This window comes from Elephas maximus, chromosome 9 (assembly GCF_024166365.1).
Source record: "Elephas maximus indicus isolate mEleMax1 chromosome 9, mEleMax1 primary haplotype, whole genome shotgun sequence".
Classification (NCBI taxonomy): domain Eukaryota; kingdom Metazoa; phylum Chordata; class Mammalia; order Proboscidea; family Elephantidae; genus Elephas; species Elephas maximus.
The window spans coordinates 26,914,996-26,930,243 of record NC_064827.1 but is presented as its reverse complement, the minus strand read 5'-3'; the positions used below and the strand labels follow the sequence as shown (position 1 = coordinate 26,930,243).

General features: G+C 38.3%; 1 protein-coding gene across 1 annotated transcript in view; it reads left to right on the top strand.

Moving 5' to 3' along the window:
• The first annotated feature begins 1,905 nt into the window (after positions 1–1,905).
• Positions 1,906–15,248, top strand: part of LOC126082390 (non-histone chromosomal protein HMG-14-like) — a 31,523-nt gene continuing 18,180 nt past the window's right edge. Inside the window, exon 1 of the mRNA XM_049894931.1 lies at positions 1,906–2,238. Coding sequence (XP_049750888.1) covers positions 1,906–2,238 — 333 coding nt within the window. The remainder of the gene's footprint in view (positions 2,239–15,248) is intronic.

Below are 15,248 nucleotides of genomic sequence, written 5' to 3'. Positions count from 1 at the left end.
AACCATTCCCGAAGACCACTCTTCAGACAAAGATTAGACTGAACTACACAACATAAAATTATACTCATGAAGAATGTGCTTTTTAGTTCAAGCAGATACACGAGGCCAAGTGTGCAGCTCCTGTTCCGAGGCAGGATGAGAAGGCAGGAAGGGGACAAGAGCTGGTTGATGGACACAGGAAACCCGGGGTGGAAAGGGTGCTGTCACATTGTAGGGACTGAAACTAGTGTTACATGACAATATGTGTATAAAATTTTGTATGAGACATTAATTTGAGCTATAAATTTTCAGCTAAAGCACAACTTAAAAAAAAATTTCGTAAGCCCAGCTTACATGTATCAATATACCTACAAGGCTAAAACTCTATACTAATTTACTTTTTCAATTTTCTAATGCACTCTGGTCAGAGCTGTCATTATTACCCAATTACAATGACACTCAGAGTCATGTGGTTTTGTTTGCATGTGCTTCATGCATGCCTTGCTCTTGTTGCTGCTGGTGTTCTTATAGTCGCTGATTTTGTCAAATTTCCTGGTGTTTTAGCTACAATATTGTGGTAGTTAGTATTTGTGACCCTATATCAATAACTTTTTTAAGAATAAGGTACTAATTAGAGGAAAAGAAAGAGAAAAATCAAAAGAGGCTTCCACTCGGTTCCTAATAATGTAACTAATAACGTAAATCAACGCAGAAAGATTTTACAGAACAATTTTGTTGTTAGTATTCATCTAATCTAAGAAATATTATATTTAAGCAATTTACAACTCTATCATATATTATTCTATGACTAAAACTAATAATAAGTATTACTAAGGTTTTATATGGTCTGTGTCATGGATTGAATTATGTCTCCCCAAAAATGTGTGTATCAATTTGTTTGGGCCATGATTTCCAGCATCCTGTGCTTGTCCTCCATTTTGTGATTGTAATTTTATGTTTAAAAGGGTTAAGGTGGGATTGTAACAACACCCTTACTCAGGTCACCTCCCTGATCCAGTGTAGGGGAAGTTTCCCTGGGATGTGGCCTGCATCACCTTTTGTCCCTCAGGAGATAAAAGGAAAGGGAGGCAAGCAGAGAGTGGGGACCTCATACCACCAAGAAAGAAGCACCAAGAGCACAGCACGTCCTTTGGACCCGGGGTCCCTGCACCTGAGAAACTCCTCAACCACGGGAAGATTGAGGGCAAGGGCCTTCTTCCAGTGCCACTAGAGAAAGAGAAAGCCTTCCCCTGGAGCTGATGCCTTGAATTTGGACTTTTAGCCTACTTTGCTGTGAGGAAATAAATTTCTCTTTGTTAAAGCCATCCACTTGTGGTATTTCTGTTATGGCAGCACTAGATGACTAAGACAGCCTGGTACAGGAGGAGGCCCATGGAGGGGGGTGACCATGTGAGTTACCACACTGGGTGACAGCAACCCTAGTGATGCCACTGCTCAGATTTGCTACATTCTACAATTAAGGTCAATATTTTAGGTTTATCTCAAGTGTCTCAGTTGGTCAGCAAATTCTTATTCTACAATCAAGGTTAAATTTAAATAGTAGTAAAAAACCCATTGCCGTAGAGTCAATTCTGACTCATAGAGACCCTACAGGACAGAGTAGAACTGCCTCATAGGGTTTCCAAGGAGTGCCTGGTAGAGTTGAACTGCTGACCTTTTGGAAAGCAGCCGTAGCTCTTAACCACTATGCCAGAGCAGGGTTTCCTAAATAGTAGTAGAAGCATAAATTCATCCATATGGGAAATGAATTCAGATTAGTGGTAAATGGCTGTGATGAAAATATGACGTCTCTTATAGATGAAAAGCTTGATCCAAGTCTGTCAACGCAGCAGCAGTGGCCAGGCAGCCCAGCTTCAGGAAGGCTCTTGGTTTACAGGCACCCAGCGCATCCTCCCTGCCATCAAAATGCCCAAGAAGAAGGTCAGATCAGCCCAAGGGGTAGTGAAGGAAGAGCCCAAGAAGAGATCAGCGAGATTGTTAACGAAATCTACACCTGCAAAAGTAGAAACAAAGCCCAAAAAGGCAGCAGCAAAGGATAAATCTTCAGGCCAGAAAATGCAAACAAAAAGTAAAAGGGGAGCAAAGGGAAAACAGACTAAAGTGACTAATCAAGAGACTAAGGAAGATTTGCCTGCAGAAAACAGAGAAATTAAAAACGAGGAGAGTCCAGCCTCTGAGGAAGCAGGAGAGAAGCCACATCTGACTAATATCATATTTCATGTCTTATCAGTGGTCCCTGTATCTCCCTTCTTATACAATCCAGAAGAATATTTTTATCAGCTATTTTTTGTAAATGCCAGTTTTTTAGTAGCTCCAGAATCATTTTTAAGAAGGAAGGAATCACACCTAATCCCATTTTTTAAATGTAAATGCATTTTTTAAAGAGGTGAAACCATTTGCTGACTGTTGTTGTTGGCGGTGGTGGTGGTTTTTGTACTATCAGAAAATAGTGAGATACTGAATTATGGGATGTAGAGACTTTGACTGTCTTAGAGTTCCTGGGTGGTTCAAACAGTTAAGCACTCAGCTGCTAACTGAAAGGCTGGAAGTTTGAATCCACCCAGAGGCACCTTGGAAGAAAGGCCTAACAATCTACTTCCAAAAAATCAGCCATTGAAAACCCTATGGAGCACAGTTCTATGCTGATACACATGAGTCTGCCATGAGTTGTAGTCAACTTGACCACAACTGGCTGGTTTTGTTATTGTCTTGGGTGCCAACATTCTATAGGTGAGGAGGGAAGCAATTTTTATATCCTAAAATCCAAAGCACACTAAATGGCAATTTGAAGTCACAGTGAACCATTTAATATGTCTTCAACATTTTAAATTACTTCAATTCCCATGTTATATTTTAGTAGAACTATTTTTTAAAGAAAGCTACTCCCAGATATTGAGTTTCCCTGTCAGAATTGTATGCACTCTGTAGAATCTTTGGTCACGGTCATCCAATTTTCCTAATAACTTTGTTATGTGCTATGAAAATGAAAAATTTGGGTGTGTAGTGTATATGGGGAGCCCTGGTGGTGCAGTGGTTAAGAGCTACAGGAAGCTAAGGCTGCTAACCAAAAGGCTGGCAGTTCAAATACACCAGCCGGGCTTTGGAAACCCTGTGGAATAGTTCTACTGTATCCTATAGGGTCACTGTGAGTTGGAATCGACTCAACAGCAACAGGTTATGGTTTAGTGTATATAGTATTAAAGTGTGAATTATTGGGACATAACAATGTAACAGCTTACTAACATTTTAAGATACTGGTACTTACTATCCATTCAAGGAAAATTTGTCTCCAAATTTTAAACTGTAAAGTCAGCGGGATAACTGTTTATAAAAGAATTAAAACTAATTAAATCAAAACATGCATTGCATTGGGCAAATCTGCTACAAAAGACCTCTTAAACTGTTGAAAAACAAAGATGTCACCTTGAAGACTAAGGTACGCCTGACCCAAGCCATGGTGTTTTCAATCGCCTCTTATGCATGTGAAAGCTGGACAATGAATAAAGAAGACCAAAGAAGAATTGATGCCTTTGAATTATAGTGTTGGAGAAGAATACTGAATATACCATGGACTGCCAAAAGAACAAACAAATCTGTCTTGGAAGAAGTACAACCTGAATGCTCCTTAGAAGCAAGGATGGCGAGGCTACATCTCACATACTTTGGAAATGTTGCCAGGAGGGATCAGTCCCTGGAAAAGGACATCATGCTTGGTAAAGTAGAGGGTCAGTGAAAAAGAGGAAGACCCTTGGTAAGGTGGATTGACACAGTGGCTGCAACAATGGGTTTAAGCATAACAATGATTGTGAGGATGGCCCAGCACCAGGCAGTGTTTCGTTCTGTTGTACTTAGGGTCCCTATGAGTCAGAGCTGACTTGATGGCACCTAACAGCAACAACAACAACATAGATGCTTCTTGTACCTCCTTCCTAAGAAAGCTATTCTTAGGTGAAAATGCTCTCTACAGTGTAAAAGCATTTGGTAGATGTTAGGCCATTATTACTACTCGTTGACTAAAACATACGCTGACCTAGAGAATTCAAGGTTCATCATGGTTGAGAATGTCCTGAAATCAGCATAGTAAAATCCACAAATTTTTAATTACTAAAAGTAAGAGATACAATCTCTAGGAGAAAAAAAAAATTTTTTTTTTTTAATTAATTTCCTAGTACTGATACCAATTGTTTGATTGCTATAACAGGGAATGTTGCTCTTCAGAGTTAGGAAGAACCAATTATCAAGGAAATTTAATTTCACATATATTTAGTGACTGTCTGCCATGAGCAATACAGTATGAGCTTATGTACTACTAGCGAAGTATGAATTGGCATCCCATCTCAGGAATGCAATCTAATAATAAGTAGAGAGACTTTTGCAAATGTTTATATCTGTGAGTCGCTAGTTTCACTTCCAGAAATCTAATCTAAAGAATTAATCAGATGGCTTCACAGGAGCATTAACACCTTTATTTACAATCTCTTCCAAGAATAAAAGAGGGGACACTTCCCAGCTCATTCTGTGAGTTCAATAATACCTTGATACCAAAATTAGGCAAAGACACACGAGAAAAGAAAACTGCACCAATATCTCATATGAACATAGGCACAAAAATTTTCATAAAATACTAGCAAACCAAACCCAACAACATATAAAAAGAATTATACAACATAACCACCAAAAAACCAAAACCAGGCCTCTTGCTGTCAAGTCAGTTCTGACTCGTAATGACCCTATAGGACAGAGTAGAACTGCCCCATAGGGTTTCCAAGTAGTAGCTGGTGGATTGGAACTGCCAACCTTTTGGTTAACAGCTAAGCTCTTAACTACGGCGCCAACAGGGCCCCACAACATAACCAAGTGGGATTTATTCCAGAAATGCAAGGTTGGTTTAACATCCAAAAACCAACTCATGTAATACACCATATCAATAGAATAAAAAACAAAACCACATGATCCTCTCAATAGATACAGAAATACCATTTGACAAAATTCAACATCATTACATGATAAAAACACTTGACAAATTAGGGATAAATGAGAACGTTCTCAACATGATAAATGGCATGCATCTACAGCTAACATCATACTTAATGATAAAAAATTAGATGCTTTTCCCCTAACATAAGGAACAAGACAAGGATGTTCACTCTTAAAATTCTATTTAACTTCGTACTGGAGGTTCTAGCCAGACAAGTAGGCAAGAATATGAAATAAAAGACATCCAGGTTTAAAAGGAAGAAATAAAACTCTATTTGCAGATGACATGGTCTTGTATATAGAAAATCTTAAGGAATCCATTAAAAAACAATTAGAATAAATGAGTTCAGCAAGGTTGCCAGATACAAGCTAAATATATAAAATTAAAATTGTGTTTCTATACACTTGCAATGAACAGTCCAAGAATAATATTAAGAAAACATGCTATCAAAAAGAATAAAATACTTAGGTATAAATTTAACAAAACTTATACTCTGAAAACCACAAAGCGTTGTTGAAAGAAATTGAAAACCTAAATAAAAGGAAAGACTTCCTGTGTGGACAGATTGTACAATTTACTATTGTTAAAATGGCAATACTCCTCAGATTGTTCTACATATTCAATGCAATCCCTGTCAGAAAATCAGCTGGCTTCTTTGTAGAAATTGACAAGCAGATCCTAAAAATCATATGGAAACTCAAGGGACTAGAAGAGCCAAAACAATTTTGAAAAAGAAAAACAAAGTTGTAGAACTCACACTTACTGATTTCAAAACTCACTACAAAACTACAGTAATCAAGTCAGCATGGTACTAGAATAGGAATACACATATAGGTCAATGGAATAGAACTAAGAGCCCAGAAAAAAAAAATCTTACATGTATAGTCAATTGTTTTTTTTTTTTTTTTACAAAAGTGCCAAGACAATTCAAACAGAGTTGTCTTTCCAACAAATGGTGCCAGGGCATCTGGAAATCCACCTCACTGGAATCACATCATATACAAAACTTAACTCAAAATAGACCATGACTAAATGTAAAAGACAAAACTATAAATTTCTTAGAAGAAACATTGGGTAAATCTTAGTGACCTTGTATTTGGCAATAGATTCTTAATATGACACCAAAGACAAAAGCAACAACAACAAAAAATAGATACATTGGCCTTAATCAAAAAAAATTTTTAAATTGTATCTCAGGGGACACTATCATGAAAGCGAAAAGACAAACAATGAAATGGCAGAAAATATTTGGAAATCATACATCTAATAAGGGGTTTGTATCAAGAATAAATAAAGAATTCATACAAATCAATAATAAAAAAACAAATAACACATTTTAAAAATGGGCAAAAGATCTGAATAGACATTTCTCCAAGAAAGATGTAATAATATCCAAGAAATAACCAGAGAATGGACAACGTGACAAACAAGTATGCTCACTACAGTAATATTTACTTAAAGTAAAAGAAAAAAAAATGGTAGCAACCTAGTTGTTCAAAAATGTTGTTGTTCTTAGGTGCCATCGAGTCGGTTCCGACTCATAGCAACCTTATGCACAACAGAATGGAACATTGCCCGGTCCTGTGCCATCCTTACCATCATTGTTAAACTTGAGCTCATTGTTGCAGCCACTGTGTCAACCCACCTCATTGAGGGTCTTCCTCTTTTCCACTGACCCTGTACTTTGCCAAGCATGATGTCCTGCTCCAGGGACTGATCCCTCTTGACAACATGTCCAAAGTATGTAAGACGCAGTCTTGCCATTTTTGCTTCTAAGGACCATTCTGTCAGTTTGTTGTACTGTGGGGGCTTGCATGTTGCTGTGATGCTGGAAGCTATGCCATGGGTATTCAGATGCCAGCAGGGTCACCCATGGAGGACAGGTTTCAGCTGAGCTTCCAGACTAAGACAGACTAGGAAGCGGGACCTGGCACTGTACTTCTGAAAGGCATTAGCCAGTGAAAACCTTATGAATAGCAGTGGAACACTGCCCCAAAATAGAGGAATAATTATATGAATTATGGTATATCGAGTCAACGAAAGAGGATATAGTTATTAAAACAATTTATGGAGAATGTGTAGGGAAATGATTAAGCCCAAGAGTTCTGAAGACTACTGCTTAAACCAGGTTCTACAACTTAGGAAATTCATGTCTTTGGGCAAATTACTTAACATTTCTAAGCTTCATGTGTAGGTTTCTGGTAAGACTAAAGGTATTACAAATGTGAATTGGACAAAGATATGGCAGTCTGGTCCTGTAAAGATTATAGCCTTAGAAGCCCTATGGGGTAGTTCTACTCTACCCTATAGGGTCCTTATGAGTCGGAATTGATGGGTTTAGTTTGTAGTTTTGGATCCGTTGGAAGTTCTTAGCACGTTGCATCACACGTCATTAATGCTAAATAAATATTTGAAGAAAATGTTCATGGTGTGCTTTTTTTTTTTTTTTAACATGCTGACATGCTCAACGTACAGTATAAAAATATTGAATGAATGATTACGTAAATGCGTACCTAACTAAAAACCAAACCCGTTGCCATTGACTCATAGCAACCCTATAGGACAGAGTAGAACTGCCCCATAGTGTTTCCAAGACTGTAATCTTTGTGGAAGCAGGCTGCCACATCCTTCTCCACAGAGCAGCTGATGGATTCAAACTGTCGACCTTTCAGTTAGCAGCAGAGTGCTTAACTACTGCACCACCAGGGCTTCTAAATGGGTGTATAGTATGGTTGAATGGGTGGATACAGAAATATATAATGGATTATTAGTTTATTCCCTATCATTCCTCTAGCGGGAGAGGTCATCCTGATTATTATTTCACCGTTCATGTGTCAGATTCTTTTATCAATCCATTTCATTGAAAGTTTTCCTTGGCCCTCTACTTTACCCAACATTATATCCTTTTCTAGTGATTGATCTTTCCTGACCAAATGACATAAGGGCAGCGACAATGGACTCAAACTTACCAATGATTATAAGGATAGCACACACCACGCAATGTTCTGTTGTGTTATCTCTTATACCTAAAGTCACTGTGAGGCAGAGGCTACTTGATGGCAACTAACAACAACATCTCTGACTATCTTTTTTTGAGGATCTTTCTTAATATTTCACGTTTTTTTTTGTCTTGCCTGATTTTCCTATGCACCTCTACTAAGAGAATGTGACCCTTCCAAGAATTATTCCTGGATCCCAGAGAGAATAGGCTGTGTTTTTACTGCACAGACACCATAGTTGCTACTATTACATTCCTGTCATTACTTCCCTTGCTGGAGGCAGCCTGCAGTTGATACGTACTACAAATATATCCCTTCTTCAACATACTCAATTTTTTAATCACCCCTTGATAGCAATTAGCAATCAAATTCTTAATTAGCATAAATCCACCCAGCTATGTTGCACCTAATAAATCAATTAATTCAATTCACATGGAGGGGATGGTATTTAGTGCTATATTTCGTTCTTTACTGACCATCATTGTGTGTGGTGGCTATATGTACAGTAAAGACATGATATCCAAACAGAATTTTTATTTTCCACTGTTTTGCAGTCTGTCAGGTAAGTGGAGAATGTGGTTGGTGTTTTTAATGTAGAAAGGGATTTACCAGCAGGCCTCTGAAGACCAAAGCAGAAATTAGGAGTCTAGTGTAGTTTATAAGCAGGTTCATCGTTCAGGTTACAGCCTTCTCAGATATACCTGATGATGTGCAGTGTCATTCATTTCAGACTCAAATTGTATTTGCTCAGTAGAAAACAGTGATATTATATCCTCTGTTGTTGCAATAAGGGCTGCTGAATAGTGGAATAGAGGTTCCAGAAACATGTCCAGAATGAATTCCACATAATTATACTTTGCCCCCTAGTCTCCTGGAGGGTACATAGTTTAGGGAAAGAGGGCAAACTTACAATTTCATTTTTAAAATCAACTTGAAAGACCTTCAAATAGAAAGAAGTTTTTTTTCACCATTTAATTTTATATTTGCCTCCTGATGGAGAAAGTTCTTTGGGGTAATGGTAGTAGAGAGGGAATGTGCAGAAAACTTTAATGATCAAAACGAACTCTTTTAAAATGGATTGAGTTTTTTTTATGCGAACACTATTACATGTCAATTCCTTAATTATTACAGATATCTTCACTTTTAGATCTAAGTGTAATGTGTTACCAGACTGAAAGTAACTTAGTGAACTAGAATTATTTTTAAAAAAATCTAAAATTTGCCAAATGTAATCAATTTGTTAAAACCAAAAGACCCAGTGCTGTCGAGTCGATTCCAATTCAATTTATTGGAATGCTTAAATATGGAATGTAATACACTGTGCTCACACGGAACCTGTATAAAAACTAAGAGGCAGTTGCTCGAACAGAACAAGGGGATACTGCGTGGTTTAAAATCATGAAAGGTGTGCGCCAGGGTTGTATCCTTTCATCATACATAATCAATCTGTATGCTGAGCAAATAATCCCAGAAACTGAACTATATGAAGAAGAACAGGCACCTGGATTGCAGGAAGACTCATTAACAACCTGAGATATGCAGAAGACATAACCTTGCTTGCTGAAAGCAAAGAGGACTTGGAACACTTACCGATAAATATCAAAGACTACCACCTTCAGTATGGATTACACCTCAACATAAAGAAAACAAATATCCTCACAACTAGGCCAATAGGCAACATCATGATAAACGAAGAAAAGATTGAAGTTGTCAAGGATTTCATTTTACTTGGATCCATAATCAACACACATGGAAGCAGCAGTCAAGAAATCAAGCAATGTATTGCATTTTGGCAAATCTGCTGCAAAAGACCTCTTAATGTATTAAAAAGCAAAGATGTCAAGATGTCACCTTGAAGACTAAGGTGTGCCTGACCCAAGCCATGGTATTTTCAATTGCCTCATATGCATGCAAAAGCTGAACAATGAATAAGGAAGACCAATGAAGTATTGATGTCTTTGAATTATGGTATTCGTGAAGAATATTGAATATATCATTGACTGCCAGATGAACAAAGAAATCTGTCTTGGAACAAGTACAGCCAGAATGCTCCTTAGAAGAGACGATGGTGAAAGTTCATCTTACATACTTTGGACCTGTTATTATGAAGGACCACTTCCTGGTGAAGGACATCATGCTTGGTAAAGAAGAAGATCGCAAAAAAGATGAAGACCCTCCACAAGATGGATTGACATAGTGGCTGCAATAATGGGTTCAAACATAGCAACAATTGTGAGGATGGTGCAGGAACAGGCAGTGTTTGGTTCTGTTGTACATAGAGTCTCTATGGAACCAACTCAGCGGCACCTAATAACAACACCATTGTAGCGTAATAGACTGTATTTCATTCAAAAGTCTAAAAATACTGTTGTAGATTGATAAATAAAATCTTAGTAATCTATTCTGACTCAGGCTTGGCATTAAAAAAAAAAAGTATATAGGAATCTCAGAATCAGAATCAGCCTGGAAAAGTGGCAGACTAGGGGGAACGAGGCAAAGACTAATGAACGAACACCGCTTCAGAGCTAGCACCTATGGAAATACAGTCTCAGTCTTAGGGACTGTGTACCAGAGGTTGAAAGAAAATTTTGGCTTAACCTTTTTTTAATATTGAGCTATAATTCACGTATCATAAAATCCAGCCATGTAAAGTGTACGATTCAGTGGTTTTCAGTATATTTACAGAATTCTGCAAACATCACCATTATCTAATTCCCAAATATCTTCATCACCCTCAGAAGAAACTTCCCACCTATTAGCAGTAATGCTTCATTCCTATCCTCTCTGCTCTAGCCCCTGGCAACCATTAATCTATATTCTGTCTCTATGGATTTGCCTATTCTGGACAATTTATGTAAATAGAATCATACAATATGTGGCCTTTTGTGCCTAACTGCTTTATTTAACTTAGTATAACGTTTTCAAGATCATGTATGCTGTAGCATGTATCAGTACTTCGTTTATTTTTATGGTTGAATAACGATCCATTGTGTAAGAATACTGCATTTTGTTCATCCATTCATTAGTTGATGGACATTTGGGCTGTTTCCCAGCTACCATTTTTTTTTTTTATCGTTATGAATAATGCTGCTGTGAGCATTTGTGTACACATTTTTGCATGCATACTGTTTTCAATTCTCTTGGATACAGACCTATGAGTAGAATTACTGGGTTATATGGTAACTCTATGTTTAAACTTTTGAGGAACTGCCAGACTATCGTCCAAAGTGGCTGTATCATTTTATAATCCATATCTCCACATTCTTATCAACACTTGTTATTGTCTATCTTTTTTTTTTTCAGTCATTACAGTTGTTGTGAAATGATATTTCCTTGTGGTTTTGATTTACATTTCCTTAATGGCTAATGATGTTTAAGCATCTTTTCGTGAGCTTATTAGCTTATTTCTGTACCTGTAGCATCTTTATTTCCCTTTCTCTTCAGTTGTGTTTTAATAATTCTACTCAAGTCTTACATAAAGTGTGAGAATAAAGACATAGAATAAATGAGAATCTTCTTTAACAATCTTTATTCAGCTAATATCTGAAGAAAGAAGATTTCTTGCTGTTAAAAATATCATGTTGGCCATTTGTATATCTTCTTTAGAGAGTATCTATTTAAGTCCTTTGTCCATTTTTTAATTGGGTCATTTGTCTTTTTGTTGTTGAGTTGCAGGAGTTCTTCATATATTCCAGATAATAAACCCATTGTGGTTATTTTTAATAAAGCTAAACACCATTTATTGAACCTCATTGAGTCAGGCACTGTTGGTGTCACTCAATGACTAGTCCCACCTTTGTCTTTAGTATACAGAACCCCAAGGAAGCAACAGACCTGGAGAAGATAGGCCCCTCCACCAGCCTAAGGATTAGACCATGATTGAGTTTAGATTTAGATTCTAAATCAAGTATAATATGCCCATTCCCCTTTGCTAGTGATTGGTTTATAGGTGGGCATGTGACCCTGTTCAGGTTTTTGAAAGGTGAGAGAAAGTTTGATGTAGGGATGCCAGGTAGAGATTTTACTTTCTCATGAAAAGAAAAAGGCAAGGAGACCTGCCTCCCCTTTCTACTTTGAAAATGGTTGGGTAATGACTTAATGTTTCAAGTTGTAATAGCCACCTTGCAACCAATTTAGCCATAAGCCATAAGCCCAAGGATAAATACTAACATATGAGGATGGCAGAGTTTAAAGATATAAATCAGCTGACATCATTGGAACCATTAACCTACTCTAGATTTTGTGTTTTATGAGATAATACACGCTTAAGAAAGAGTTGCAACTTGAGGCCAAATGAAAATTAACTCACGCTCAAGGAAGGATAAGGCATATAGTTTGCAATTTTCCCACTAGAGCTGACTTCTCAGTTTTGGAAATCTTTTCTAAATCCCCAAACCTGTGGCTCAGGAGACCAGAAGACTCATCCCAGGTCTAACCAATCTCTGACATGTCACCCCACCAATCTGAATCTAAGTTTCCTCACCATGAAAGAAGGGAATTGGATGGAAATAATCTTAAGGCCCTTCATAGCTCTCTAGTTTCAAGAAACTGGGACCAGAAAACTAGGAATAGAGGTATAGTTTATTATAATTCTAAAAGGGTATTCATTGTTGAGAATGCGTTATGTATATATGTTTTATATAGTCTTAATGAAAGTGTTTTATGTGTGAAAATATTGTTACTCTCCAACACAACTATAAACTCATGGGCCAAATGCCCCAGTGCAGAACTCAGGTTCTCAGGTAGTAATTTTGACAGGGAGAAGCCTTGTCCATACCAAACAAATAGTTGTGTGGGAAATTATTTTGATACAGGGGTGGCCTAAAAGTACCCTACTAGGTAAGCTCTCACAGACATTACAGAACAGAAAGGCTCACAGGTCAAATTAAAATGTTCAAAACACATAGTTTCCCAAATTAATTTAAAACATCCATTGAGAAGCTTGGGGAAAGAGATGAATTTGGTTAACAACCTTAGGATAACACGGAAGCTTTCACTTAGGAGGTAGAAAGCTGGAAAAAAAACATTGTTCCCATCTTTAAAACAGAAAAAAACTGCATTCTCTGCAAAATAATTGTAGCAAACTAACCCAAAATCTAAGGAAAAACAGGTACCTCCAAAGAGAAATGGGTCGCAAACATTTGTTTACCTGGGGCAGATGTGGGATGCCATACAAGCCAGTAAGAAATGTAGCCTTTTATCCAAGGATCTTATCAGGTGCTCACAAGGAAGACTGGAGACCAGACAGACAGAGAAAGCCTCTCTCTCAGGTGGTGCAGACCCAGGGGAAGGGAACAGCAGCCACTGCTGTAAGGGCACAAAGCCCAGCCCATTCCCTTCTCGCCTGTGAAATAAAAGCCTAACCCACTGGGGGAAGGTTAACAAACTCTGTCACCAGGGAACCCATGCAGCTGGAGGAAGGGAACAGAAAGCAATAAAAACAACTTCTAGTTTATTATGGATCCCCTACAACTGGGGACTTGTGGGTTCCCTAGACTCAGGAACACAGTCCCTAAGACTGAGACTGAACCAGAACAACAGAGAACCCAAACCCTCAACCTCCACCATCAGACAATAAAGCTTTGAGTAATAAGCAAGAGCAGTTTGCTACTGGGAAAAGGCTAAGAGAATGGAGAAAGTTCCCTCTCTGAGGCACAAAGAGAGGGCTTTAAATCTAAGATGCATCAATTGGTCCCAACCCACCTGGAGCAAAGGAGAATGAAGAACACCAAAGACACAAGAAAAATATCAGCCCAAGAGACAGAAAGGGCCATATAAAGCAGAAACTCAATCAACCTGAGACCAGAAGAACTAGATGGTGCCCAGCTACCAGCAATGACTACACTGATAGGGAATACAACAGAGAGTCCCTGACAGAGCAGGAAAAAAGCGGGTTGCAGAACTCAAATTCTAGTAAAAAGACCAGATTTAATGATCTGACTGAAACTGGAGGGACCCCAGAAGACAGGGCCCCTGGACTCTCTGTTAGACCAAAACTAAAACCATTCCCGAAGCCAACTCTTCAGACAAAGATTAGAGTGGACTATAAGACATAAAATGATAAATTGTGAAGAATGTGCTTCATAGCTCAAGTAGATACATGAGACTAAATGGGCAGCTCCTATCCAGAGGCGTGATGAGAAGGCAAAAAGGGACAAGAGCTGGTTGACTGGACACAGGAAATACAGAATGGAAAGGAGGAGTGTGCTGTCACATTACAAGGAGAGCAACTAGGGTCACATAACAATGTGTGTATAAATTTTTGTATGAGAAACTAACTTGACCTGTAAACTTTCACATAAAGCACAAAAAAAAAAAAAAAGAGAGAGAGAAGGCCTTAAGCTGAGGGTAGTCCTTGAGAAAAAACTGTCTGGCAAACCAGCCCCCACCTTAAGTACAAAGTAAACCAGAGGAATTTGAAACCTGTGATGGACTGAAAATAGCCATAAGAACAATAAAACAAATCCAGCTCAACCTCTAACTAAACTGACTCAACATCCCACACTAAAGGCCTAGAAAAAGAAGAGGCATACCCACTTACAAATACTACTGTCTTACAAAATACATCCAGCATTCAATCAATACTAACCACAGCTCTTTCCCAGCCACTGCTGAGTTGTGCAGAGGATTCATTCAAGATTTGGCTCCACCTATAACCTACCTCCATGGCTAAGGAAGGCACTGCCACTGGAGGTGTAACGGACATTAGTACTGCTTTACAAGAGGCGTGAAGACCACCCTCATCCACAATGGGCTAGCATATGGAATTCTCAAAAATGCCAAAGCCTTAAACAAGCCCATCTTTCAGTACTTGTATCCAACTGTGCTGAGTCTATGTATGTGAAGTTGGTAGAGGGTCTTTGTGCTGAACAGCAAATTAACCTGATTAAGGTCAATAACTCCTACACATCTGTCAGTTTGTTGTACCGTGGAGGCTTTTATGTTGCTGTGATGCTAGAAGCTATGCCACCGGTATTCAAATACAAGCAGGGTCACCCATGGTAGACAGATTTCAGCTGAACTTCCAGACTAAGACAGGCTAGGAAGAAGGGCCCGGCAGTCTACTTCCGAAAAGGATTATCCAGTGAAAACCTTATGAATAGCAGCAGAACATTGTCTGATGTAGTGCCAGAAGATAAGCCCCTCAGGTTAGAAGGCACTCCTGAACATTGAGTAGCTAAAGCAAAAGGAAGAAATGAAGTAAAAGAGCTGAACGCAAGATTCCAAAGGGTAGCTCTAGAAGACAAAGTAAAGTATTATAATGACATGTG